At 48.2% G+C, this 12,491-nt stretch overlaps 1 protein-coding gene across 1 annotated transcript; it reads right to left on the reverse strand.

Annotated features, from left to right (window-relative positions):
- Positions 1-4,938: 4,938 nt before the first annotated feature.
- Positions 4,939-9,570, reverse strand: GPR50 (G protein-coupled receptor 50; the record flags this gene model as incomplete). The annotated part of the gene is made up of 2 exons (XM_079123569.1): positions 4,939-6,575; positions 9,384-9,570. 2 exons carry the CDS (start codon positions 9,568-9,570, stop codon positions 4,939-4,941), a joined length of 1,824 nt encoding a protein of 607 aa, XP_078979695.1.
- Positions 9,571-12,491: the final 2,921 nt, after the last annotated feature.

A 12,491-nucleotide genomic window follows, 5' to 3' on the forward strand; every position in this document is an offset into this window, starting at 1 on the left:
TAAGAAACCCAGAATAGCTAAAGCAATCCTCAGTAGAAAGAGCAAAGCAGGGGGTATCGCAATACCAGATCTTCAACTCTATTACAAAACAATAGTAACAAAAACGGCATGGTATTGGTACCAAAATAGAAAGGTAGATCAATGGTACAGAATAGAGGACACGGACACAAACCCAAATAAATACAATTTTCTCATACTAGACAAAGGTGCCAAAAATATGCAATGGAGAAAAGATAGCCTCTTCAACAAATGGTGCTGGGAAAACTGGAAATCCATATGCAACAGAATGAAACTAAATCCCTATATCTCACCCTGCACAAAACGCAACTCAAAATGGATCAAGGACCTCGGAATCAGACCAGAGACCCTGCAGATTATAGAAGAAAAAGTAGGTCCAAACCTTCAACTTGTTGGCTTAGGATCAGACTTCCTTAACAGGACTCCCATAGCCCAAGAAATAAAAGCAAGAATCAACAACTGGGATAGATTCAAACTAAAAAGCTTTCTCTCAGCAAAGGAAACTATCAGTAATGTGAAGAGAGAGCCTACAGAGTGGGAGAATATCTTTGCCAGTCATACTTCAGATAGAGCGCTATTTTCCAGAATCTATAAAGAACTCAAAAAACTCTACACCAAGAATACAAATAATCCAATCAACAAATGGGCTAAGGAAATGAACAGACACTTCACAGAAGAAGATGTACAAGCAATCAACAGATATATGAAAAAATGTTCAACGTCTCTAGTAATAAGAGAAATGCAAATCAAAACTACCCTAAGATTTCATCTCAACCCAATTAGAATGGCAATCATTAAGAACACAAGCAACAATAGGTGTTGGCGAGGATGTGGGGAAAAAGGTACACTCATACATTGCTGGTGGGGTTGCAAATTAGTGCAGCCACTCTGGAAAGCAGTGTGGAGATTCCTTAGAAAACTTGGAATGGAACCACCATTTGACCCAGCTATCCCACTCCTTGGCCTATACCCAAAGGACTTAAAATCAGCATACTACAGAGATACATCCACATCAATGTTCATTGCTGCTCAATTCACAATAGCCAGATTGTGGAACCAACCTAGATACCCTTCAGTTGATGAATGGATAAAGAAACTGTGGCATATATATACAATGGAATATTACTCTGCCATGAAGAATGATAAAATTATGGCATGTGCAGGCAAATCGATGAAATTGGAGGATATCATGCTAACTGAGATAAGCCAATCTCAAAAAACTAAAGGATGAATGATCTTGCTAATAAGTGGATGAGGACATATAATGGGGGATAGGAGGGGTTAGCATTAGGGTTAGGGATAGGTTTAGGGTTAGGGATAAGGAGGGTGGTAAGAATGGTGGAAGGAAGGACTGTATAGAGGGAAAAGAGGGGTGTCAGGGGTGGGGGGAAGGGAAAAAATAACAGAATGAATTAAACAACATTGCCCTATGTAAATTTATGATTTTTAATAAAAAAAAAAAAACTAGTCTCCAGGTGCTGTAGCACATGCCTATAATCCCAGTTTCTCGAGAGGCTGAGGCAGGAGGACTGGAAGTTCAAATCCAACCTCAGCAACTTAGTGAGGCCCTGTTTCAAAATAAAATATAAATAAAAAGGATTGTGGATATGGCTCAGTGACTAAGTGCCCCTGGGTTCTATCCCCATTACCAATACATAAATAGCTGCAGTCATCAAGATAGTGTGGAACTGATGAATTATAAACAAATAAGCTATATTAATGAAGAGAATAGAGAACCCCAGAACAATCCCACACAAATATAGTAGCTCATATTTAACAAATGAGCAAATGTAAATCAGAGATAAATGGTCATACACCAACATGAAAAAGCCCACCCCCCAAAAAACCTCACAAGAATCTATATGCAGAACTTATACCTTCCTCAGAAATCCAATAGGTATAATCAAATATACTGTAGAGTTAAATGCAAAGTACAAGATGATAAAACTCCTAATAGGAGAACTATGAAGCACCTTAAACCTGAATGCAGAGAAACAGCTTCTTGCCTCAGTCACTCCAAGTGGGTGCACTAAAGCAGATGTGTTTTTGAGGCTTCTTGACTTTGAGGTGTGGAGATAAATGGGGTAAGGGAGGGAAGAGCAGAGGAAAGCATTTCTGGGTGGTATATTAACTGAGAAGGCTGCCTGTCCTGCTGCTTGTTCCTGTGGGGGTGATTATGGGTGGAGGTGTAGTGGGAGGTGGCCAGGTTTGGTGAATGCAGCTTTGGGGAGATGAACAGAAGTAGGTGAAGCAACTGTATTGATGAGACTGTGACTCTGGGTGTGAGCAGTGTTGCCATTAAGGGGGACAAAGTTGTAATCAAGGCCACATAGTTTTGCACAACTGTGCCATCTTCTTTCAGAACTCTGCACCCCTTCAGCCCCTGCATTAGGACATAGCACCCTTGGTTTGGACACTGAGGATCTCTCCCAGAGCAGCTCCTTGGGTGGAGGTGAAGAGGAAGAACATGCAAAAAAGGGGGGCGGTACCAATTTGTAAGTACATGAGTAAGCATTCTTTTCAGCTACCCAGAAATGCATAGCGGGAATTTTGTTTGGGGTGAGGGGCAGTCAGCCTGAGATCCAGCAGTCACACTAGTAGGACTCGGACTGCTGAAACTTGGTCACTGAAAGGTAGTATGGCAGGGCACAGTGATACGTATCTGTAATCCCAGCCTGACAGTCTGAAGCAGGAGGATAGCAAGGTCAAGGCCAGCCCGAACAACTTAGTAAGACTCTGTCTCAAAATAAAAAATAAAAGGGACTAGGCCTATTGCTCAGTGGTGGAGCACCCCTGTATTCAATCTACAGTATCACACAAAACAAGGAAAGTTAAGATGACGTCAGTCTGTACTGACAGTAGGGCAAAGCTTGGCTAGAACAACTACATATGTAGAACTCTGGGTGTCTATGTCTATGTGCATGTGTTGTGTGGGCATGTCTTCTTTAAATCATCATGTCCTACTACATATTACTTTGAATCCACTTTGATGTGTACCGAGGAGTTTGAGCATTTTCTTATCATCAGCTTCTTTTGACAGGGCCCTTGTGCAGTGGCTGGAGTCTTGCCACCCACCTCCCTCTAGTCCTCTGTCATTCCTGTGTCTCCTTGCATTATCTTGTGGGCTCTCTTCCTCAGCACCCGCCGTCTCTGGGGTCATGACTTTATTGGGGCTGACTTTCCCTTCTTCCACAGGGGTAAAGAGGAACTTTAGGAAGCAGGAAGGAAAGGTCCACAAGCCCAAGAGCAGGCATCTCAGTGCATCCAGTGTCAGAGCACTAGTGAGTATACCATCCCCAATAAGCCCTCCATCTATCCCCCACCCCTCTCTAGTTTGCTAATTGAGATATAAGGTGACAGTGCCGGACACTGGCCGTGGGACACGGCAAGTTTGTGCAGGGTTGTAACTTGCACCCCAGTCTTCTGATTTGCCAAGGTCAGTGCTTTTCCACCACTCTCCAGTCTGGAACCCTCCCCACGAGTAACTCTGAGAGTATCAAGAAACCACACATTAAAGCCACAAAATCACTTTTATTTAGTTGCTACCACAAATACAGAATAGAATTAAGGCAGTAATACATTCCCACTTATCCTTACAAGCTTTTGTACAGTAAACTGCTTAAAGTGTCCGTTTAAATCAACAGTTGAAGTTTTTATTAAACAGTTTGTTTCTTTGTTTGAATTTTAAAGGAAAATCAATCCCCGGGTTTTCAAATGTGCTGATTCAAAATGACTACAACTTCACACTTTGCATCAGCTGAACCTCAGCCAGTTGTGCTGGGACCAACGGGTTTTGGCATCTCTTCCTCCTCATCCCCATCCCCAGCTAGGAGAATCAGAGGGACAAGGCTTTGGAGAAACACTCATTTTTAACCACAACAGCATACTCCACTCACTTCTGGCTACCAGTTATGACTTCAAATTCCCCTTTGAATGAAAAAGAAAAATGTAAAAACTGATTGTGTAAAAACATCAGCCTGTTTTAAAAAATCTCCAAGGTAAAAGGCAGTTATGAATTACAATAATAAAAACATGAGTATAGTTGATCCTAGCAACCACAAGTTTGGACTTTAGGAGAAAAGATTAGTTATGAATGTATTTGTTTCTGTGGAAATAAACGAAAGAAAATCCTGGCAAACACTAAAAAGGTAAATAACTAAAAATGGTAAAAACACCCATCATTTCCCTCCATGTTTGACTATAAAAATCAGCATTGATGTTTGAATTTTCACAAAATACAAGTGATTTGGTGTGACTATATATTTCCTTTTATCACTTGATCTCATAGGCATAAAAATTTATTTTGATAAGACCTTATCAAATTGTAATCTTCAGACATGGATCATTTTATGTCACTGAAATTTGGAAAAGAAACTTTCAAGTGCTTGCACTTTATTTAACTTTTTCTGACTGCCATTAAAAGTACAACAAAGAGTTAAAAGTATAAAGCTGTGCAGTCACTTTATAGAAGTCATCACCAAGACACACCTTTACCATTGCGCGTGCACTCCTCCCCCACCCCTGGGGAATGAGAGAAGAAAGCGAGAACAAGGCAGAGGAAATGAGGAATGGGGAGAAAGGGGAAGGGAGTCAGGAAAATCAAAGTCTAATGTTCCAGGGATCACTGAGGGCCGAAGGTCAACTGCAGGAGGAAAGGGAGGCTTGGAAAAACAGATGTTAGGCTCAAGGGAAATTTGATCTCTAGAATAGCAAGCACACACATACACACACACTCACACACACTTTTTTAGAGTACATGATATCAAGGAGGAGTATGCCTGAAAGGTGGATGTAGCTTATGCCATGTCTGTGGGTCAGTGTGTCTCTGTGTATAGATGTAGTAAATGTATCTCACTTTGGATTACATATGCAGAACATACTGGAAAGTGGACCACTGCTTGGCCACCCACAAGAGCACTTTTACACAGCCATCTCATCAGAATCATCCTCAACATCAATAACTACAACCTCCTGGTAATCATTGGTGGCAGGAGTGACTACAGCAGGGTCAGGAAGGTCAGCAGCAGCAGTTGGCTCCAGCTGGCTGGCAGCAGGCTCAAAGGACACGGTGGTAAGACTGGAAGCAAACTCAGGGAGGTCAGTGACATCAGACTCGAGGTGGCTAGTAGCGATGGTCTCAGGGCAGTGGGAGGCAGACAGCTCAGGGTGGCCTGCAGCAGTGGGCTCAGGATGGCTGGTGGTGGCAGGCTCAAGGTAGTCGGCAGCAGGGGACTCAGGGTGGCTGGGAGCAGGCTTGACATGGTCAGTGGTGGATTCAGGGCGGCTAGTAGCAGGGCTGAAGGCAGACTTGGTGTGGCTGCCAGCAGAGACATGGTAACCAATGGCAGACTTGGAAGCAGGCTTGAAATGAACAGAGTCACCCTTGAAATGGACAGAGGCAGGCTTGAAATAGACAGAGTCAGCCTTGAAGTGGACAGAGGCAGGCTTAGGGTAGACAGTGGCAGACTTGGGGTGGCCAGAAGCAGACTTGGAATGGCCAGAGGCAGCCTTGGAATGACCAGAAACAGATTTGTGGTGGCTAGAGGCAGATTTGCGGTAGGCGGAGGCAGACCTGGAACGGGACTTGGGGTGACCAGAGGCACGATCAGGGTGGCCGGCTGCAGCATCACCAGGCAGTGGAACATTCCGGACATTCAGCGGGGTTCCCTCCACAGCAGGACAGGCACGAGCACGGTCTTGTTCACGGGCTTGGTCACGAGCACGGGCACGGGCACGGGCCAGGGCACGGGCCTCCCTCGTCTCACGAATATCATTGATGATGCCAGAGAGGAACAGGATAGGGTGCCGCATAGCATGGAAGATGGTCCAGTATTCTCGTCGGAAATTCTCATTGAGGAGCCCATAGATGACAGCATTGAGGCAGCTGTTGAAGTAGGCTATGAAGTAGGCTGCAAGATAAAGCCAGTTGGGGATCTTGCCTGCCATCTCCTTTGGACTGACAGCCACCAACACAGTGAGCACGTTGATAGGGCACCAGCACACTGCAAAAAGGAGGAAGATCACAAACATGGTTAGAAAATTGCGAACCTCAGCAAGCTGGTTGTCAGGATTCTGCCCAGCAGGGTCACGGGCTGCCAGCACTTTGGTCCAGATTCTGATGTAGCAGAAACCAACTATGAGGAGAGGGAGGACGAAGTGGATGCAGACGATGGTCACGGCGAAGACAGGGTTGTTCAGATAGTTGAAGATGCAGGTGTAGGTGCGAGGATCATACTCGATGGTGCCAATGTACATGTTGGGCAGGACAGCCAGGACGGTCATGATCCAGGTGACAACCAGGTAGATGCAGGTATTGCGCACACTGAAGATCCTTTCATACTGGAGGCTGTGGCAGATGTAGCAGTAACGGTTAATAGCGATGGCCACGATGTTGAAGATGGAACCGACCACACTCAGCCCTGTGACGAACCCGACCATCTGGCACTGGAGCTGGCTCAGATCCCAGCCCCCAATGGACATGGCATGCAGCATCAGAGGGTAGGGGTAGATGGCCACCAGCATGTCAGCCACAGAGAGACTGACCACAAAGATGTTGCCTGGAAAAAAAAAAATGGTGGGGGGAGAAAAGGGGAGAAGACAAAGAATAAATGGTTAAAATGTGGAAATCTATATATTTAAGGTGGAGGGAAAAGTCAACTGTATTGGTGACAATTTAGAATTCTAGAATTTTTTAAAAAAGAAATGCAGTCGTGTTTTTATCGTCATTTTACAAGCGGGTCTCAGGTGATTCAGATATACATCCAGGTTCTGGAGACCTGTCTTTGCCCACCTTTTTTCCTTTCAGTGTCACCTCTGATCTGGGAAAGAAGCGAACAAAAGACAGAAAGAGTGAGTACAAAAGCATTGTGAGGAGCAGTCACGATGAGGCCATTTTAGAGAAAAACAAAATGTAAACTTTTTCCACACTGGAGAAAGCAGGAGGAGAGAAGGAGGGAGTGGTCGTGAGCTAGACGGAGTTGTCCTTAGGAAACAGCTAGGGTGGGGCAAGGAGAATGCAGGAGTGTCAGGAAGCCCCCATCGGAATAATAATAATAAATAATAATAATAAATAATTAGCCCTCTCATTTTCTAGCCCTGCATTGAATATATAGTGAAATCCTATCTAAAGAGTATATTCTGATAAAGGGCATTACAGACCGTTTTCTTAAAGCGTTGCTTTTGAAAAAAATCAGACAATAATCAAAGACTGAGCCCAAATACTTACCATTTTCCAGATAACCTAAGAGTAAAACCTGAGGGAAGGGGTAATGCCCTGTAAAATTGAGTCTGAGACCAAAGAAATTGAGAGTGGTCGCAGATGGAGGAAAATCCCGTCTGCACGCAGAGCCGGGCACTAGCCGGTTCAGCAACCTTGCACGGGTTCCGGGTTCCTGGCCCCTGGCACTGAGCTTTACTGGAGCCCGAGGGCTAAACAGGAAAGTGAAAGAGGTCCCCCCATTCCCGTTTTGTAGGGAAGAGGTGTGAATTTTTTTTTTTTTTTTTTTTCGGAAAACCTTTCACAAAAAGTAGAAGAGGCCAAGTGCAGGCGCCGAGCCCTTTTTCTCTGGAAACACCTTATTGCTAATTAGCATTGGTTTGGCAAAATATTGCACTTCATCTTGGACTGGGAGAAAATAGGACTTTTTAAAAGGGCAAAGGTACGGCTCCTTCTGCCTCCAAGCGCCAACACTGCCAAGATTTGGTCTCAGCTCTTTCTACGGAAAAAATGTTCTTTCTAGGGTTTTCCCTCAAAGTAACGAATTTGTGAAAGAAAAGTGGAAAAAACTAGCAAAGCTTTAAAAACGAAACCACAACAATCATAAAAAAGTTTATTTGAATTATAGAAGGAAAGGAAAGAGAAGGAGAAAAGGAAAGAAGAAAAGCAAAGAAAACGGGTTTTGTAAGTGGTTCTCCAGGGCTCCGTGAGTCTGCACCTCCAGACTGCACCACCGCGGTGAAGGTGAGGTCCAAGTCGCTGCCCCGCGTCTCTGGGGTACCAAGAAGTCCGACGCACCCACCACAGTTTGAAAGAAAACTTTTAATGACTCTGTGACTAAGTTTTGAAATTTGTGCGTTTTGATCTCCTTGTCCCAGCAAAGTATTTTCCCAGACCCCAGACCCTCTTTTCCTCTGCGCCCCTCCCGCGCAAGTCTGGTAGGTCTGTCACCCCCCTCCCTTAGACTCCTAGGCTCCCCTGCACCAAAGCTGACAGAGACCTTGGCGGCTGAGACCCTCCCTGGACGCCACCCTCTCCCTCCCCGCCAGTTGAGCACGGAGTTTGGGACCCTCGCCACTCCCCCTTCCCTCCGGAGCCTTCTCCCGCCCAACCTGAAAACGGGGCTCACTGCTTTGCGGTGTCTGCCGCCCCCACCCACCACATAAGTCCCAGCGCTCTGCAACCTCCCGCGCCGCCCCCAGCATCACTCGCTGCTGCCCTGATCCCTCTGTAACCGCTGGAAGCAAGGGAAGCCCCGCTCGTCGCTCCCAGACCCCGGCGCTTTGTAGTCTGAGACCCTCGCCTTCCCGTAGAACTCTCGGAACACCCTGCCGCGAATCCTTACCCGGTTCTGCTGCCTTCTATTCCACCACCCCGGTCCCTGGCGCTGAGATCCGGAACCTCTCCACCGCCCCACTCCGCGACCCCCAGTACCCTGCTTACAAACCTCAAGGATCTCCGCTGTCGCCGCCGTCGCTGCCACCACCTGCAGCGCCAGCCCGCCGAACGCCTCCCTCCTGCCGTGCGCCCTGGGACGGGCGGACGGAGCTCGGCTCTAGCGGGCTCAGACCTCCCGGCTCGATACTCGGGTGTGGGGGTCTGCGCTCCGTCGCCCAGGAGCCGCGCTGGAGCTCCGAGGCTGCGGTGAGCGGGGTCTCCACCGAGCATGGGCACGGCCGCAGCGTTGCGCTCCGGTCAGCGCCGCCGCGGCCGCTGCGAACTTAACTTTCTCAGGCGCAACGCCGCTGCTCCCTCCGCGTCAATTCGGCCTGAGGTGCCTCCGCGCAGCCACCCCTGTGGTGTCAGGCTCGGCTGGCTGTCCCCGGGCGGCCGCCAGACTTTCCGCTCAGGTGCCAACTCTCTCCGTGTCACTTCCCTGACCCGACAGAGCTCAGCCGGCTTCCCGCGCACAGCGGGAACCCAGGCTTTGCTCGTAGATGTCCTAAGCTAATTTTCTTAACTCCCCCAACCTTGAGAAGCTTTAATTTCGTGGACCCCGGCACAACATCATCCACCCCACACCCAGGTTTGCTGAAAATTGGGAGTAGGGACTTTCAATGTGAGGGAGTCTCTATTCGGGGCACCCAAACACCACCCTGGGGATTGTAAGTTGCTGCACACTGGGTAGCGGGTTGGAATGATGACTTACCAGAATTTCGGAGCTTCTTGTTCTTTGTCACCGCCAAAATGACCATGGAGTTGCCTATCAGGTCTACGACGATGGTAATAACCATCGCGCAGAACATGAAGGTGATCAGAGCCGGTGGGTAGTCGGGTTGCGGCAGCTTACAGCCAATACAGCCATAAGGTGTGGGAACCGCCAGGGTGGGCCCCATGTTGCTCATGGAGACCGCTAAGATCTCCTGGCACGCTGGGGAGCAGCTGCGGGTCCGGACTGTAAACACCTGCGCTGTCACCGGGAGCTCCGGGAAAGCGTGCCTACCTCTCTGAGGCTCAGAGAGCAAATGACAGCGTACCGCCCCTCTCCGATGAGCTTTTAAAGCCTCTAGAGGCAGCTAGCCCCACCCCTAACCCCTCCCCCTGACCAATCAGAACTCCTTGACCACCCCCGCCTTAGTCACCACTTTTCTTGGACGAATCCACAAAGAGGTGTCATCTTGCTTCGGACTGCCTTGTATGTGCCTCCCCTCTAGCCAGCTCCCCGCTCCCAAATCCCTCAGGTACCTAGCATCCTGACTAGCTCAAAATCCACCTCCCCCTCCCTAACAGCCGCTGCATAGCCGTTTCTAGCTAGTTTTTCTCCTTGCCCCACCCCCCGCACACGAACACCTGGCAGAGTTGTAGATTGCAGAGCAGGGTCATAGGGTACTACTCAGGGACTAGTGACAGCTCAAGCCAGTCCGCAGCCTTCATCGGGTCCTGGGGGAACTGTAGATGGCACCTTGAATCCTAGACCCTCACCACTACAGTTTCCTTAATAGATTAATCCCACTACCAGTGCTCTTGCCAATCCAGAGCCTTCTGCACCCCGTGGGGAGCAGAAGACGGGCGATGGGGGCCCCTACTCCACATAGGGAACCCTACTCTCTAGAGAGTACACGCTGGGAGCCACGTGGATCCCTTAGCTGAAGCAGCGATTAAGCCGCGCAATCGGGTGTATTGGTCTTGCGTTCTCCATGAAGAAAGATACCCTGTGCCTTACTCTGGAAGCGGGGCATGGGTCTGCACCCAGAGAGCGAAAGGAGGCAGTCAGTGAACAGTCAGTCCCCAGCTTTCAAGCAAACGAGAGCGGGGAACTCTTCCCTCCCAGCTGCCAGCACCCAGAGGCTGGAGTTCAAGGGCTGTTTGGGGATAAAATAAAATGGACAAGAAAGCCCTTTTCTTGGGCTGCCGCTCTTCGAAGAAACCCAAGGCAAGCGCCTCTGGCCTCCTTCCCCTCTCCAGGTGTTTAGCACTTTCCTTAGGGTGGTGCGGAGCGGTCAGGCTGCGCAAGCTGCGCTGCAGCGGTGGAAAAGGGAGCCGAGGTGCCCCGCGGAGCAGCTAAGTAGCCGCGGACAGACCAGCGTCAGCCCCCTCCAGTCAACATTCTGCTCAGATTCTCTCCGTTGTCATCCCCTGCCGGGGGTCTTTCATTTCGATTCCTTCCATGTCGGGTCAACCGTTATTCCGTGGATCTCCCTTCCCAGACGTCAGGGCTCTCTGCCTTGCGCCCCGTATCTTGAAGTTCACCCGACACCCAATTTCTGAATGTTCTGACAAAATAAGGGGGCGCGATTGGGACACTGGCACCCTCAACAGCCTTGGTCATGGGAGTGGATTTCTGCCAACTGCAAAAAAGTTACAGCTCGTGTCTGTAATTTCCCCCAGCCCCCGAAGCCTCCCAGGAAATTTCTTCGAACACCTTGAAACTTGGTCCGTACCAGCCCTCTCGCTGCAGTTGGGGAGAGGGGTTGCACTGGGCGGGAGCGCCACCGTCTGGACACAGCAGCCCCCCTGCCCCGGGTAAGAAGACCCACTTGGGGGAGGGGGGTGGTCAGGGGACCGGTTCATTGATCGATTTCAACATTGAGACCTTTAACCGGGGGGGAAACCACTGCTGAAACCTAAAATTGCAATTTCTCGAGCTAAAAAGTTCTAAGTGGAAATGTGTTCCCTTCTTAAAGATGAAACCCCCACACCCATCCTGTGCTCTCCACCAAGAGCAGGAATCCGGCGCGAATTAAACAATCTCCCGCCGGAAGCCTTTTCATATTCTTTATCTCACTGCTCCTCCCTGGCTGCAATCCTGGCCGCGCTCTAGCACTGCTGGAATCAGCCAGGACTTCCCCGTAAACACAGCCCAAGAACACGCTCTGTTGTCCTGTCTACACTACTGTGCACCTAGAGAAGGGACCAGCAGCCAAAAGCCAGTCCACACCATGGAGTATTCTGTAAGACCCGCATTAGGTTGTTCATACTGATTCCGCGAGGGTTTAGATTCCTTTCACTTGTGAGAAGGAACAGTTTTGAATACAAACAAACAAAATAAAATTGAAGGGAATAAAAGGAAACAAGCATTCCACTAACTTAAGACATTTGACCACCACCACCCCCAACAAACCTGTAAGGAGCGATTGCAAACTATTACAGGCATTTTTATACTCCTGCACGATGTGCTTCTGAGCTGAAGTAGCCCTAGAGCTGGCAGAGTCCCCTGATACAGAGATCTGCATATGGATGTCGTGCCGACTTCCTGAATTAGGAGTAGAGGGGAGAAAAAGAGTAAGATGACTCCCTACCCTCTATCCCTGTTTGGACACTACTTGACCATGACCTCTTGGAACTTGAATTTTTCAGTACTGAGAGGCAAATGTTTTAATGACCTAAGGGGAAAGAATTCTGTATCTGGTTAAATTAATTGTCTTATTTTTATCAACTAGTCTTAATAAAGACACTGAACATCATCCCAGCTCTAAGAAAAACAGATGGATATTGAATAAGTCACATAGAAACAAAAGGGAAAGAATCAGGCCCTGTTTGAGAGAGGAGGACAAATCTTATGTGCACTAAATTCACTTGCTTTGCAACTGTTAAAGGGGAGCCCTTTATTAGGTATACACTGGGGTGTATGGTTTTAAAATTTCACGGTTTTAAAATTCTCTTTCTAAAAGTCCTGCTAGGAAGCCCAAATAGCAAGGTAGACAGCTATTGTGATACTGAAATGAAATATAGGAGACCTAATATATCCCCTAAGGAATGAGAGAGCAAGGGGCACTTCCAGCTCAGGAATGGGTTACCTATTTGTGCACATGAGGAT

Source organism: Sciurus vulgaris (genome assembly GCF_902686455.1).
Source record: "Sciurus vulgaris genome assembly, chromosome: X".
In the NCBI taxonomy this organism is placed as follows: domain Eukaryota; kingdom Metazoa; phylum Chordata; class Mammalia; order Rodentia; family Sciuridae; genus Sciurus; species Sciurus vulgaris.